The 17,167-nt window shown below is 47.2% G+C and overlaps 1 protein-coding gene across 1 annotated transcript in view; it reads left to right on the top strand.

Annotated features, from left to right (window-relative positions):
• The window catches only part of LOC112241180 (cytochrome P450 26B1), a 32,745-nt gene extending 15,869 nt beyond the window's left edge, over window positions 1-16,876 (top strand). The window contains exons 3-7 of the mRNA XM_042328090.1: window positions 7,858-7,976; window positions 8,754-8,910; window positions 9,110-9,265; window positions 12,677-12,958; window positions 13,578-16,876. Coding sequence (XP_042184024.1) covers window positions 7,858-7,976; window positions 8,754-8,910; window positions 9,110-9,265; window positions 12,677-12,958; window positions 13,578-13,988 — 1,125 coding nt within the window. The 3' untranslated portion in view covers window positions 13,989-16,876. The remainder of the gene's footprint in view (window positions 1-7,857; window positions 7,977-8,753; window positions 8,911-9,109; window positions 9,266-12,676; window positions 12,959-13,577) is intronic.
• The last annotated feature ends 291 nt before the right edge of the window (window positions 16,877-17,167 follow it).

The following is a 17,167-nucleotide window of genomic DNA, read 5'->3' as shown; positions in this document are numbered from 1 at the left end:
ACACACACACACACACACACACACACACACACACACACACACACACACACACACACACACACACACACACACACACACACACACACACACACACACACACACACACACATAAGCCACAGTGGTTGCTCTGGTTGGTCATCTCGTGATTGGCTGCAGGTTCTTTAGTTGCCAGGGAAACATAATTGTTATTATTAATGTAATTATTGCTGAGAGGTGGAATGGGGGGAGATGGAGAGACAGAGACAGAGAGACAGAGACAGAGAGAGAGAGAGAGAGAGAGAGAGACAGAGAGAGAGACAGAGAGACAGAGAGAGAGAGAGAGAGAGACAGAGAGAGAGACAGAGAGAGAGAGAGAGAGAGAGAGAGAGAGAAAGACAGAGAGAGACACACAGAGACAGAGATAGAGACAGAGAGAGAGATGGAGAGAGAGACAGAGAGAGGTGTAGAGAGAGAGAGAGGTGTAGAGAGAGAGAGAGAGATGGAGAGAGAGACACAGAGAGAGATGGAGAGAGAGACACAGAGAGAGATGTAGAGGGACAGAGAGAGATGGAGAGAGAGAGACACAGAGAGAGATGGAGAGAGAGAGACACAGAGAGAGATGGAGAGAGAGACAGAAATAGATGGAGAGAGAGAGACAGAGAGAGAGAGAGAGAGAGAGAGAGAGAGACAGAGATAGACAGAGAGAGACAGAGTGAGACAGAGTGATACAGAGAGAGAGACAGAGAGAGTGAGACAGAGAGACAGAATGAGACAGAGAGACAGAGTGAGAGAGAGAGACAGGGAGGGATGACTGGAGGGGTGAAGGGATGACTGGAGGGGTGGAGGGATGACTGGAGGGATGACTGGAGGGATGACTGGAGGGATGACTGGAGGGATGGAGGGGTGACTGGAGGGATGGAGGGATGACTGGAGGGGTGGAGGGATGACTGGAGGGATGGAGGGATGACTGGAGGGATGGAGGGATGACTGGAGGGGTGGAGGGATGACTGGAGGGGTGGAGGGATGACTGGAGGGATGGAAGGATGACTGGAGGGATGGAGGGATGACTGGAGGGGTGGAGGGATGACTGGAGGGGTGGAGGGATGACTGGAGGGATGGAGGGATGACTGGAGGGATGACTGGAGGGATGACTGGAGGGATGACTGGAGGGATGAATGGAGGGGTCGAGGGATGACTGGAGGGATGACTGGAGGGTGGAGGGATGACTGGAGGGGTGGAGGGATGGAGTGATGACTGGAGGGATGACTGGAGGGATGTAGGGATGACTGGAGGGATGGAGGGATGACTGGAGGGGTCGAGGGATGACTGGAGGGATGACTGGAGGGGTGGAGGGATGACTGGAGGGGTGGAGGGATGGAATTGACTGACTGGAGGGATGACTGGAGGGATGACTGGAGGGATGACTGGAGGGATGACTGGGGTGGAGGAATGACTAGAGGGATGACTGGAGGGATGGAAGGATGACTGGAGGGATGACTGGAGGGATGGAGGGATGACTGGAGTGGAGGGATGGAGGGATGACTGGAGGGGTGGGATGGAGGGATGACTGGAGAGGTGGGATGGAGGGATGACTGGAGAGGTGGGATGGAGGGATGACTGGAGGGATGACTGGAGGGGTGGGATGGAGGGATGACTGGAGTGGAGGGATGACTGGAGTGGAGGGATGACTGGAGGGGTGGAGGGATGTCTGGCACAGTTCTCTTTTGGCCATCATTACATTACGTTGAGAATAGACAGGGCCAGTTGAGATAGACAGGGCTGGACAGACAGGGCTGAGATACAGTACAACCGTTGAGATATAGACAGGGCTGGACATTACAACCGTTGAGATATAGACAGGGCTGGACAGTACAACCAGGGTTGAGGTATAGACAGGGCTGGACATTACAACCGTTGAGATATAGACAGGGCTGGACAGTACAACCGTTGAGATATAGACAGGGCTGGACAGTACAACCGTTGAGATATAGACAGGGCTGGACAGTACAACCGTTGAGATATAGACAGGGCTGGACAGTACAACCGTTGAGATATAGACAGGGCTGGACAGTACAACCGTTGAGATATAGACAGGGCTGGACATTACAACCATTGAGATATAGACAGGGCTGGACATTACAACCGTTGAGATATAGACAGGGCTGGACAGTACAACCATTGAGATATAGACAGGGCTGGACAGTACAACCGTTGAGATATAGACAGGGCTGGACATTACAACCTATTAAAACCTTTTCCATTGACATTATTGTTCCAATCTATTTTAGATACTGATCTTGGGTCAGTTTTGAGTTTCAGCCTCAGTTGTTAAGGTTACGATTAGGGTCTAGTAAGCTGGTCCTAGAATTAATGTCAGGAAGTAAAGAAACTAGTATTAATGTTAAGAAGTAGAGAAATATATTTCTTAGATACTGATCTTGGGTCAGTTTTGTGTTTCAGCCTCAAGTAGTCCTAACTTCTGTTATCTCTCACCCACTGTCCCTCCCTCCCTCTTTCCCTCGTTCTTAGCCATGAATACCACACGAGCTCTGAAGACTATTGTTCATTCATACAGAGAGATGGAGGGAGGGAGAAATAGAGGGAGGGAATGAGGGAAGGAAAGTAGGAGAGAGAGAGAAATAAGGGGTTGAGTGAGGAGGGAAGGTGGGGGTAGGGGATGGAGGAGAGAGAGAGAAAGAGAGAGAAAGAGAGAGAGAGAGAGAGAGAGGGAGAGACAGAGAGAGAGAGAGGGAGAGAGAGAGAGAGACAGAGAGAGAGAGGGAGAAAGAGAGAGTGAGACGAGTGAGAGATTACAGATTGGAAGCAGCATGAAGGCGAAAGAGGAGAGAGAGACAATAATAGAGAGAGACAATGATATGAGAGAGGGGCAGGGAGAGAGAGACAATGAGAGAGAGGGGAGGGAAGAGACAATGAGAGAGACAAGGATATGAGAGAGAGGCAGGGAGAGAGAGACAATGATATGGAGAGAGAGAGGGAGAGGAAGGGAGAGAGACAAGGAGAGATGAGAGAGAGAGGCAGAGGAGGGGAGAGAGACAATGATATGAGAGAGAGAGGAATGGGAGAGAGACAAGGATATGATGAGAGAGAGGCAGGGAGAGAGAGACAATGATATGAGAGAGGGGAGGAGGAAGACAATGGAGAGAGACAAGGATATGAGAGAGAGGGAGGGAGAGAGGCAGGGAGAGAGAGACAATGAGGAGAGAGAGATGAGAGAGAGGGGAAGGGAGAGAGAGACAATGATATGAGAGAGAGGGGCAGGAGAGAGAGACAATGATATGAGAGAGAGGGGAGGGAGAGAGAGACAATGATATGAGAGAGAGAGGGGCAGGGAGAGAGAGACAAATGATATGAGAGAGGGAAGGGAGAGAGAGACAAAGATATGAGAGAGAGGGGAGGGGGAGACAATGAGAGAGAGACAAAGATATGAGAGAGAGGGGAAGGGAGAGAGAGACAATGATATGAGAGAGAGGGGGGAGGGAGAGGGGAGAGAAACAAAGATATGAGAGAGAGGGGGAGGGAGAGAGAGACAAAGATATGAGAGAGAGGGGAAGGGAGAGAGAAACAAATGATATGAGAGAGAGGGCAGGGAGAGAGAGACAATGATATGAGAGAGAGAGAGGCAGGGAGAGAGAGACAATGATATGAGAGAGAGGGGCAGGGAGAGAGACAATGATATGAGAGAGGGGCAGGGAGAGAGAGACAATGATATGAGAGAGAGAGGAAGGGAGAGAGAGACAAATGATATGAGAGAGAGGGGCAGGGAGAGAGAGAGGGGCAAAGATATGAGAGAGAGGGGCAGGGAGAGAGAGACAAAGATATGAGAGAGAGGGGGAGGGAGAGAGAGACAATGATATGAGAGAGAGGGGCAGGGAGAGAGAGACAAAGATATGAGAGAGGGGGGAGGGAGAGAGAGATAGAGACAAGGAGAGACAAAGATATGAGAGAGAGGGGAGGGAGAGAGACAAAGATATGAGAGAGAGGGGGCAGGAGAGAGAGACAATGATATGAGAGAGAGGGGCAGGGAGAGAGAGACAAGGATATGATAGAGAGAGAGAGAGGCAGGGAGAGAGACAAAGTGATATGAGAGAGAGGGGAGGGAGAGAGAGAGGAAGAGAGAGGGGGAGAGAGACAACGATATGAGAGAGAGAGAGAGGGCAGGGAGGGAGAGAGAGACAATGATATGAGAGAGAGAGGAAGGGGAGAGAGAGACAGTGATATGAGAGAGAGGGGGAGGGAGAGAGAGAGAGAGAGGAAGGGAGAGAGAGACAGTGATATGAGAGAGAGAGGGAAGGGAGAGAGAGACAATGATATGAGAGAGAGAGGGGGAAAGAGAGAGAGACAATGATATGAGAGAGAGGGCAGGGAGAGAGAGACAATGATATGAGAGAGAGAGGGGCAGGGAGAGAGAGACAATGATATGAGAGAGGGGCAGGGAGAGAGACAATGATATGAGAGAGAGGGGAGGGAGAGAGAGAGAGGGGCAGGGAGAGAGAGACAATGATATGAGAGAGAGGCAGGGAGAGAGGAGAGAGAGAGACAATGATATGAGAGAGAGAGAGGGGCAGGGGGAGAGAGAGACAAGGATATGAGAGAGGGGGCAGGGAGAGAGACAGTGATATGAGAGAGGGGCAGGGAGAGAGACAGTGATGTGAGAGAGAGGGGCAGGGAGAGAGACAATGATATGAGAGAGGGGCAGGGAGAGAGACAGTGATGTGAGAGAGAGGGGCAGGGAGAGAGACAGTGATATGAGAGAGAGAGGGGCAGGGAGAGAGACAGTGATATGAGAGAGAGAGGAAGGGAGAGAGAGACAACGATATGACTGGCACCCTATTCCCTATATAGTACACTATTTTTTTTACCAGGGTCTTATGAGTCACCCTAAGGGCCCTGGTCTAAAGTAGGGCACTACGTAGGGAATAGGGTGCCAGTCCTGGTCTAAAGTAGGGCACTACGTAGGGAATAGGGTACCAGTCCTGGTCTAACGTAGTGCACTATATAGGGAATAGGGTACCAGTCCTGGTCTAACGTAGTGCACTATATAGGGAATAGGGTACCATTCCTGGTCTAACGTAGTGCACTATATAGGGAATAGGGTACCAGTCCTGGTCTAAAGTAGTGCACTATATAGGGAATAGGACTCTGGTCTATAGTAGTGCACTATATAGGGAATAGGGCCCTGGTCTAAAGTAGTGCACTATATAGGGAATAGGGTACCAGTCCTGGTCTAAAGTAGTGCACTATATAGGGAATAGGGTACCAGCTCTGGTCTAAAGTAGTGCACTATAGGAAATAGGGGCAATTTGGGATTCTCCTAAGAAATGTACTGGGGTTGCCAGGAAAATCCAAACTTTCGTTTACTCTGCACACACACACACACACACACACACACACACACACACACACACACACACACACACACACACACACACACACACACACACACACACACACACACACACACACACACACACACACACACACACACACACACACACACACACACACACACACACACACACACACACACACACACACACACACACACACACACACACACACACACACACACACACACACACACACACACACACACACACACACACACACACACACACACACACACACACACACACACACACACACACACACACACACACACACACACACACACACACACACACACACACACACACACACATACATACACACACACACAGCTACTGCTGACTTCAAGGGAAAGTAGAATGAATAGAATGTGTTAATGCTGGGAGAGAGAGAGAGGGGGAGAGAGGGGGGAGAGTTAGAGAGAGAGATTAAGGGAGGGAGAGAGGGGGAGATAGAGAGGGAGATTAAGGGAGGGAGAGAGAGAGGGGGGAGAGAGGGGGAGAGAGAGAGAGAGACAGAGAGGGAGATTAAGGAGGGAGAGAGAGAGGGGGAGAGAGAGAGAGAGAGAGATAGAGAGGGAGATTAAGGGAGGGAGAGAGAGAGGGGGGAGAGAGAGAGAGATAGAGAGGGAGATTAAAGGAGGGAGAGAGAGGGGGAGAGAGAGGAGAGATAGAGAGGGAGATTAAGGGAGGGAGAGAGAGAGCGGGGGGAGAGAGAGAGAGGGAGATTAAGTGAGGGGGAGAGGGGGAGAGGGAGATTAAGGGAGGGAGAGAGAGGGGAGAGAGAGAGGGAGAGAGATAGAGAGGGAGATTAAGGGAGGGAGAGAGAGAGGGGGAGAGAGAGGGAGAGAGAGAGAGAGATAGAGAGGAGATTAAGGGAAGGAGAAAGAGAGAGGGAGATTAAGGGAGGGAGAGGAGAGAGAGGGGGAGAGAGAGGGGGAGAGAGAGAGATAGAGAGGGAGATTAAGGGAGGGAGAGAGAGAGGGGGAGAGAGAGAGAGGGAGATTAAGCGAGGGAGAGGAGAGAGAGGGGCGAGAGAGAGAGGGGGAGAGAGAGAGAGGAAGATTAAGGGAGGGAGAGAGAGAGGGGGAGAGAGAGAGGGGGAGATTAAGGGAGGGGAGAGAGAGAGAGAGAGGGGGGAGAGAGAGAGAGGGGGAGATTAAGGGAGGGAGAGAGAGAGGGGGGAGAGAGAGGAGGCAGATGGAGAGGAAGGGAGGGAGAGACAGAGAGAGAGAGGATGGGGTTGATAGTAGGTTGTCTCTGTCCACTCTACAACATAACATTGACATACTGAGAGGTTCTCCCAAGTCAAAGGACAAAGAAGTAAAGAACGGAGTCGACAAACCTTAAGCTGTGCAGATCTTTAAAATTATCAACACATTCCTTATAATACATGATCCTAGAGTAGAGAGGCTTTGAACGATGACTCAGGGGATTGTGGGATTTGTAGTATTGGTGCCGAATGTGACAGCTGTGTCTGAAGAAGTAGAAACGTTGTTGTGAGATGTTTTCTCTGGACACGGTGTTTTGAGAATAGTTACATTATGCAGGTGAGATGTAGTCAGGTCAAGGTGAGGAAGAAGTCTGTGGTCAGGTCAAGGTGAGGAAGAGGTCTGTGGTCAGGTCAAGGTGAGGAAGAGGTCTGTGGTCAGGTCAAGGTGAGGAAGAAGTCTGTGGTCAGGTCAAGGTGAGGAAGAGGTCTGTCGTTGTGGTCAGGTCAAGGTGAGGAAGAGGTTTTTGTCATTGTGGTCAGGTCAAGGTGAGGAAGAGGTTTGTCGTTGTGGTCAGGTCAAGGTGAGGAAGAGGTCTGTGGTCAGGTCAAGTTGAGGAAGAGGTCTGTCATTGTGGTCAGGTCAAGGTGAGGAAGAGGTTTGTGGTTGTGGTCAGGTCAAGGTGAGGAAGAGGTTTGTGGTTGTGGTCAGGTCAAGGTGAGGAAGAGGTCTGTGGTCAGGTCAAGGTGAGGAAGAGGTCTGTGGTCAGGTCAGGTCAAGGGGAGGAAGAGGTTTGTGGTCAGGTCAAGGTGAGGAAGAGGTTTGTCATTGTGGTCAGGTCAAGGTGAGGAAGAGGTTTGTCATTGTGGTCAAGGTGAGGAAGAGGTCTGTGGTCAGGTCAAGGTGAGGAAGAGGTCTGTGGTCAGGTCAAGGTGAGGAAGAGGTCAGTGGTCAGATCAAGGTGAGGAAGAGTGTTGTGGTTATGGTGAAGAAATGGTTCTAACCCTTACACCTCTCCCTCCCTTCTCACCTGTCTCCCCCTCTCTCTCTCTCTCTCTCTCTCTCTCTCTCTCTCCTCTCTCTCTCTCTCTCTCCTCTCTCTCTCTCTCTCTCTCTCCCTCTCTCTCTCCCTCTCTCTCTCTCTCTCTCTCTCTCTCTCTCTCTCTCTCTCTCTCTCTCTCTCTCCCTCCTCTCTCTCTCTCTCTCTCTCTCTCTCTCTCCCTCTCTCTCCCCCTCCCCCTCCTCTCCCCCCTCTCCTCCAGGTCTTTTCCAAGGTGTTCAGTCATGAGGCTCTGCAGTCCTACCTCCCTAAGATCCAGCAGGTGATCCAGGAGTCACTGAGGCTGTGGAGCTCCAACCCAGAACCCATCAATGTCTACAGGTGACTTCTAAAACCCACTCCAGCTAGAAGAGCCCCCCCCACACACACACAACAGAGCAAGCAGAACCTGAAGCAGTAGTGCAGTGGTTAGGAGAAACAACCTTGGAAGGAGGAAACCTGGAGAGGAACCCTGCTTGTTTATAGATACCCTCCTCCCTCTGAAGTTACTTTCCTGGACTCTCACTGATTGGTTGACTGATTGGTTGACTGATTGGCTGACTGATTGGTTGACTGATTGGTTGACTGATTGGTTGACTGATTGGTTGACTGATTGGTTGACTGATTGGCTGACTGATTGGTTGACTGATTGGTTGACTGATTGGCTGACTGATTGGTTGACTGATTGGCTGACTGATTGGTTGACTGATTGGTTGACTGATTGGTTGACTGATTGGTTGACTGATTGGTTGACTGATTGGCTGACTGATGGGTTGACTGATTGGTTGACTGATTGGTTGACTGATTGGTTGACTGATTTGTTGACTGATTGGTTGACTGATTGGCTGACTGATTGGTTGACTGATTGGCTGACTGATTGGTTGACTGATTGGCTGACTGATTGGTTGACTGATTGGTTGACTGATTGGCTGACTGATTGGTTGACTGATTGGTTGACTGATTGGTTGACTGCTTCCCCCAGGGAATCCCAGAGGCTGTCGTTCCACATGGTAGTGAGGGTGTGGTTGGGGGTTCAGGGTCTTCAGCCTACATAAAGGATACATAGGGCTACGTAGGGTTGCTATGTCTGGTTATTAACCCCCCTCCCTCCCTCCCCAGGGAATCCCAGAGGCTGTCGTTCCACATGGCAGTGAGGGTACTGCTGGGGTTCAGAGTAGCAGACGAGGAGATGAGACATCTGTTCAACACCTTCCAGGAGTTTATAGACAACATCTTCACCTTACCCATAGACCTGCCTTTCAGTGGATACAGGAAGGTACAAAAAAGCACTTTAATTAATAACAGACAAATACCCATACGCATGACTTTAATCTGATCAACGAGAGGCTGACGTAAATCAACTGTAATTAGACCTGAAGCTGTTGTGAAACCATACTGTGTAATTCAACACATTCCATTCTTGTTTGTCACACACATCACTGACCACATGTCTCTGTGGGGTTTGACTTCTGTAGGGTATCCGTGCCAGGGACACACTGCATAAAGGAATAGAAAAAGCCATCAGGGAGAAACCCCTCTCTTCCCAGGGGAAGGATTATAGCGACGCACTTGATATCTTGCTGGAGAGCGCAAAAGAGAACGGCACTGAACTCACAATGCAGGAACTCAAGGTAGGAACCTTTCTTTCCTAGGAACTCTCTTTACCTCTCTACCTCGCTACTTCTATCTCTCTACCTCTCTACCTCTCTCTACCTCTCTACCTCTCTACCTCTCTCTACCTCTCTACCTCTCTCCCTCTCTCTACCTCTCTACCTCTCTCCCTCTCTTCCTCTCTACCTCTCTACCTTTCTACCATCAACCTCTCTACCTCTACCTCTCTACCTCTCTACCTCTCTCCCTCTCTACCTCTACCTCTCTACCTCTACCTCTACCTCTCTACCTCTCTCCCTCTCTTCCTCTCTACCTCTCTACCTCTCTACCTCTACCTCTCTACCTCTCTACCTCTACCTCTCTACCTCTCTACCTCTCCACCTCTCTACCTCTCTACCTCTACCGCTCTACCTCTCTACCTCTCCACCTCTCTACCCTCTACCTCTCTCTACCTCTCTACCTCTCTCCCTCTCTACCTCTACCTCTCTACCTCTACCTCTCTACCTCTACCTCTCTACCTCTACCTCTCTACCTCTCCACCTCTCTACCTCTCTACCTCTCTACCTCTCTACCTCTCCACCTCTCTACCTCTCCACCTCTCTACCTCTCCACCTCTCTACCTCTCTACCTCTACCTCTCTACCTCTCTACCTCTACCTCTCTACCTCTCTACCTCTACACCTCTCCACCTCTCTACCTCTCTACCTCTACCGCTCTACCTCTCCACCTCTCTACCTCTCTACCTCTCCACCTCTCTACCTCTCTACCTCTCCACCTCTCTACCTCTCCACCTCTCCACCTCTCTACCTCTCTACCTCTCTACCTCTCTACCTCTCTACCTCTACCTCTCTACCTCTCCATCTCTCTACCTCTCTACCTCTACCTCTCTACCTCTCTACCTCTACCTCTCTACCTCTCCACCTCTCTACCTCTCCACCTCTCCACCTCTCTACCTCTCTACCTCTCTACCTCTACCTCTCTACCTCTACCTCTCTACCTCTCCATCTCTCTACCTCTCTACCTCTCTACCTCTACCTCTCTACCTCTCTACCACTACCTCTCTACCTCTCCACCTCTCTACCTCTCCACCTCTCCACCTCTCTACCTCTACCGCTCTACCTCTCTACCTCTCCACCTCTCTACCTCTCTACCTCTCCAAGTCTCCTTTAAGGTTTGTAAAATACTTAACAGGCTGAAAGTCACCATGGCTGTTTCCCAAAGGACATTCTATTCCCTATGTAGTGCACTACTTTAGACCAGGACTGACATCCTATTCCCTATATAGTGCACTACTTTAGACCAGGGCTGGTACACTATACCCTATATAGTGCACTACTTTAGACCAGGACTGACACCCTATTCCCTATATAGTGCACTACTATAGACCAGGGCTGGCACCCTATTCCCTACATAGTGCACTACTATAGACCAGGGCTGGCACCCTATTCCCTACATAGTGCACTACTATAGACCAGGGCTGGCACCCTATTCCCTACATAGTGCACTACTATAGACCAGGGCCACCCTATTCCCTACATAGTGCACTACTATAGACCAGGGCTGGCACCCTATTCCCTACATACACTACTATAGACCAGGGCTGGCACCTATTCCCTACATAGTGCACTACTATAGACCAGGGCTGGCACCCTATTCCCTACATAGTGCACTACTATAGACCAGGGCTGGCACCCTATTCCCTACATAGTGCACTACTATAGACCAGGGCTGGCACCCTATTCCCTACATAGTGCACTACTATAGACCAGGGCTGGCACCCTATTCCCTACATAGTGCACTACTATAGACCAGGGCTGGCACCTATTCCCTACATAGTGCACTACTATAGACCAGGGCTGGCACCCTATTCCCTACATAGTGCACTACTTTAGACCAGGGCTGGCACCCTATTCCCTACATAGTGCACTACTATAGACCAGGGCTGGCACCCTATTCCCTACATAGTGCACTACTATAGACCAGGGCTGGCACCCTATTCCCTACATAGTGCACTACTATAGACCAGGGCTGGCACCCTATTCCCTACATAGTGCACTACTATAGACCAGGGCTGGCACCCTATTCCCTACATAGTGCACTACTATAGACCAGGGCTGGCACCCTATTCCCTACATAGTGCACTACTATAGACCAGGGCTGGCACCCTATTCCCTACATAGTGCACTACTATAGACCACGGCTGGCACCCTATTCCCTACATAGTGCACTACTATAGACCAGGGCTGGCACCCTATTCCCTACATAGTGCACTACTATAGACCAGGGCTGGCACCCTATTCCCTACATAGTGCACTACTATAGACCAGGGCTGGCACCCTATTCCCTACATAGTGCACTACTATAGACCAGGGCTGGCACCCTATTCCCTACATAGTGCACTACTATAGACCAGGGCTGGCACCCTATTCCCTACATAGTGCACTACTATAGACCAGGGCTGGCACCCTATTCCCTACATAGTGCACTACTATAGACCAGGGCTGGCACCCTATTCCCTACATAGTGCACTACTATAGACAAGGGCTGGCACCCTATTCCCTACATAGTGCACTACTATAGACCAGGACTGACACCCTATTCCTTACTGTACATATTTGCCAGAGATATGAATATGGATATGATGGATCATTTCTGGATTGTCTCACTTTGTAACACTGCCTTTAAATAAAGGTGCAATCCCCCCAAAAAAATATGCTCCTCCATTGCTATTTTTAAATTGGTTTAAATTTGGGTAACTTGCTAATATCGTGATCAATCTATTGAATATCTGACTAGTATCACAGATCAATCTATTGGATATCTGACTAGTATCACAGATCAATCTATTGGATATCTGACTAGTATCACAGATCACCCTGACTAGTATCACAGATCACCCTGACTAGTAGCACAGATCAATGTATTGGATATCTGACTAGTATCACAGATCAATGTATTGGGTATCTGACTAGTATCACAGATCAATCTATTAGATATCTGACCAGTATCACAGATCACCCTGACTAGTATCACAGATCAATGTATTGGGTATCTGACTAGTATCACAGATCAATCTATTAGATATCTGACCAGTATCACAGATCACCCTGACTAGTATCACAGATCAATGTATTGGATATCTGACTAGTATCACAGATCAATGTATTGGATATCTGACTAGTATCACAGAACAATGTATTGGATATCTGACTAGTATCACAGATCAATGTATTGGATATCTGACTAGTATCACAGATCAATGTATTGGATATCTGACTAGTATCACAGATCAATGTATTGGATATCTGACTAGTATCACAGATCAATGCATTTCAGAAGCGATATCGGTGCTATAGTGTAGTTGTAATATTAGTTTCCCTACAGATGACCTCATCCTAATGAACACATCTCTCCTCTTCCTCTCGTCTCCAGGAGGCGACCATTGAGCTGATCTTCGCAGCGTTTGCCACCACGGCCAGTGCCTCCACCTCTCTCATCATGCAGCTCCTACGCCACCCTGCCGTGTTGGAGAAGTTACGAGAGGAGCTCCGGACCAGGGGGATCCTCCACAACGGCTGTCTGTGCGAGGGGGAACTGGGTCTGGACACCATCGTTAGTCTGAAGTATCTGGACTGTGTGATTAAGGAGGTGCTGAGGCTCTTCACGCCCGTGTCTGGGGGTTATAGGACGGCCCTGCAGACCTTTGAACTAGACGTGAGTGTTGTATTTGTATTGTGTCTCATCTGTTAATCACTCTCTCTCTCCCTTCCCATCTTGTCTTCTTGTGTTTTCTTGTCTTTTGTCTATTTTGTCTTGTCCGTTGTCTTGTCTTGTCTTATATTTTGTCTTGTCCGTTGTCTTGTCTTGTCTTATATTTTGTCTTGTCCGTTGTCATGTCTTGTCTTATATTTTGTCTTGTCCGTTGTCATGTCTTGTCTTATATTTTGTCTTGTCTGTTGTCTTGTCTTATATTTTGTCTTGTCTGTTGTCTTGTCTTATATTTTGTCTTGTCGTTGTCTTGTCTTGTCTTATATTTTGTCTTGTCTGTTGTCTTGTCTTATACTTTGTCTTGTCTTCTCTGATATTTTGTCTTGTCTTTTCTTGTCTTCTCTGATATTTTGTCTTGTCATTTGTCTTATCTTGTCTTATATTTTGTCTTGTCTGTTGTCTTGTCTTATATTTTGTCTTGTCTGTTGTCTTCTCTGATATTTTGTCTTGTCTTTTCTTGTCTTCTCTGATATTTTGTCTTGTCATTTGTCTTGTCTTATATTTTGTCTTGTCCGTTGTCTTGTCTTTGTAAATGACTCTTCCCCGTTTCTCTCTCCGTCCCCAGGGGGTACAGATCCCAAAGGGTTGGAGTGTGATGTACAGCATCAGAGACACACACGACACCTCCTCCGTCTTCAAGGACGTGGACGCCTTCGACCCCGACCGCTTCTCCCAGGAACGCAGCGAAGACAAGGAGGGACGCTTCCACTACCTCCCGTTCGGCGGCGGCATCCGCTCCTGTCTCGGGAAACAGCTCGCCACTCTCTTCCTCCGTATACTGGCCATCGAGCTAGCCAGCACCAGCCGGTTTGAGCTGGCCACCCGGAATTTTCCTAGAGTGGTGACGGTGCCGGTGGTTCACCCGGTGGACGGGTTGAAGGTGAAGTTCTACGGTCTGGATTCTAACCAGAACGAGATTCCGTCAGATCTACTAGCCGACATCAAAACGGAAGAGCTGCTGGGAGCCGCGGTGTAGATCGTTGATTTGGATTGGACGAAGCACGGGTGAAGGAGGAAGGGAGGGATGGAATAGAGGGAGGAGAAATGAGAGAGAGGAGGAGGATGGATGGAGGACATGGCAGAGAGAATAAAAGGAGGATGGGAGGTCAGGACTGATCTAGCATCCTTCCCCCCCCCCCCATTTTGCTGATGTCTTGGAATGTTGGATGTCTCCGTTGAACTTTAAAAAGAAACATTCTGAATTCCGATTCCTTCTCTTTTGTCGTGTTATTGTTAGGTCATTGGAACTTTCTGGGAGACTAAGAAGAAGAACAGAAGGTGCCAAAAAAAAGTGTATAATCTCTATTCCGTTTGTTTTCCAAGAAATATACAAAACTATGTATAAAATGAAAAGTAATGTAATATAATGAATGAATAAAAAAACAGAAGATTTAATGTTGAGAGAAGTTATGCACAATTAGGAAACAGATTCTTACGGGGAGTGTATTTGGATTAGAGGGATGGATGGAGGTAGGGAAGAATGAACGACATAATGGGATAAAACAGGGTATAATGATTTAAGAAGCTTAGGGATAACAGACAGGAGAATCAACACAGGAGAGAGAGAGAGAGAGACTCTTAAAGTGAATGAAGCATCCAGAGCTAGAGAGAGAAGGGTCAGAGGTGGGTTCATACACACTTGTATATATCAAGGTGCTCCAAATCCAGTCCTGGCAAGTGGTAAGGTTTTACAGGCTTTTCTTCTGGCTCTAACACACATCTCTCAAACAATCTATCAACCTATCAACTATCACGATTACTTAAGTGAGGCGTTTTTACCCGGAAAATGGACTATAATTCTCCAAGATGGGGTTGAAGCAGAGACCCCCTGCTATAAAGGACTTCAGGGAGAATGTGAAAGAGAGACTCAAAACCTGGAAAGGACTTTAGGATTGTGTGTTAATAGCTCAGGTGTGGAAGGGGATCTTTCATTGGACGTATTTTCATATCTTCATTTTTTTTTTTTTTTACTCAACCTGCACATAAGTGACGATCAGTCGTTCCCATATCATCCCCCTTCCCCTTCAAACCCTCGAATCTGTGCTATGATGTCATCGGACGATGTGTCCGTGTGTCCGTCGCTTGGCCTGATATCTGCCTCTTTGCTTGACTGGATGTGTTACGGATATAAAGGAGAAGCATTTTTCTAAAGCTATCAGAATCGTCTAAGCTGGAGGAAGAATGATAGAGAGAAAGAGAAGGGGAGATAAAGAAAGAGAAGACGACAGGGAGAGATAAAGAGAGAGGGGAAGAGAGGGAGAGATAGAGGAGGAGAGGAGACCTATATACTTGCTGCTTGAGAGTTGCTTTGTTTTTGTTTTGTATTTCAGTTGGAGCAGAGTGTTGTTGTACTCTGTGGGACGTGAAGGTGACATTTTGACTAGCTGCTCCTCTTTATCAACACAAAAATGCAAAATTGATTTAAAGAAAAATCTAAACTTTATTAGCTAATGAGATTTAACAACGTGAGACGATTGCACAATCAGAATCATTTTTGGAACTTATTACTAACCCCAACACCAGGAAATGTCCATCATGGATACGGAGAGAAAATACTTCCAAAACAAAACTACTTCCTTTATAACTCGTCAAAAGAACACTTAGAACTTAATGAACATTCCGGAACTCACAAGCATTCTGGAACTCACAAGCATTCTGGAACTCACAAGCATTCTGGAACTCACAAGCATTCTGGAACTCACAAGCATTCTGGAACTCACAAGCATTCTGGAACTCACAAACATTCTGGAACTCACAAACATTTTTGGAATTCACAAACATTCCGGAACATTCTGGAACATTCTGAAACAAAATCCCGGAATCCTTGGACAGTTGGGAGTTTTATCTGGAGGGAGCTAGGACCCAGGGACTGTTGGGAAAAGCTTCTATAAATGATATTCTACTACCGTCTTCTACAGATATATATTCTGGGACCAACTACATCACTGATTGTCTACACATACTATAAGTACAGTGAGCCGCTTGTGTGTTTCTAAATGACAGTTATAGAAGTGCTATCATATATAGATTGCAAGTGAGATTTCTCGTTTTTTTATTGTATTTTAAAATTGTATTTAGCAAATATTTGTATTTTGTGAAAAGCAAAGAGGGAGTTCTGTTTATTCTGATTCTTGTGTTTAGTAAGTAAGCCATGAGTTAACACCTGTTCTATCTAATACCCTAATATTATTATTATTGACTATTAATATTTCTTATTGTAATAAAATATTATTTTAAGTTGCCATTTTTTATTATATTTCCAGAGTTTTAGTATAAATGTCAAAAGTCTGTTTGTTGGTAAATATCTTTATATTTAGTACGATATGAATTATTTCAGTATTTCTGTTTGTTGGTAAATATCTTTATATTTAGTACGATATGAATTATTTCAGTTATATTGTAAAACAGCGTTGAATATGTTAATATTGTTTATTGTAATAATTATTATTATCACCACATTCATTTATTATTAATATTAAGAAGACAATTAGGTTCAGTATTGAAGTGTCACATCACACTTCATTGGTTATTTTCTCTGCTGTGTCCCATTTGACACCCTATTCCCTATACAGTGCACTACTTTTGATCAGAGTCCTATGGTAAGTAGTGAACTAATTAGGGACTAGGGTGTCATTTGGGATGCAAGTCTATCGCTGTCTGTCTGTCTGTCTGTCTGTCTGTCTGTCTGTCTGTCTGTCTGTCTGTCTGTCTGTCTGTCTGTCTGTCTGTCTGTCTGTCTGTCTGTCTGTACATAATGTGTATTTCATTTTACAGACCCCAACAATTCACTTAGTTCAAATATGAATGTTTTTCAACTGTGATTCTTAAATGTACTCCTGTAATAAAATATAATGTGAAAATTAAGACTAACGATTATTTCAATTGTCCGATGTCAACTGATAAATCAATCAATAGTTCTCTATCGATTATTTATTTAGCTGTCCAAATACCCGAGGGACACATCAACAATCAACCAAACAAGTCGGTGGTTTCTTTGTTCTAGGGTTTCCATGGTTGCACGATTCCGTGGTTCTGTGATTCCGTGGTTCTGTGATTCCGTGGTTCTGTATGCTCCAATGCTCCACTTTTACAAGGTTCTACTCAGGGCTGGCTCCAGGGATGAGCGACATAAGCGGTCAGCCCTCGCTCATTTAC

This window comes from Oncorhynchus tshawytscha, linkage group LG10, assembly GCF_018296145.1.
Source record: "Oncorhynchus tshawytscha isolate Ot180627B linkage group LG10, Otsh_v2.0, whole genome shotgun sequence".
Taxonomy (NCBI): Eukaryota; Metazoa; Chordata; class Actinopteri; order Salmoniformes; family Salmonidae; genus Oncorhynchus; species Oncorhynchus tshawytscha.
The sequence above is the reverse complement of the archived record's forward strand: the minus strand, read 5'-3'. Positions and strand labels throughout refer to the sequence as shown.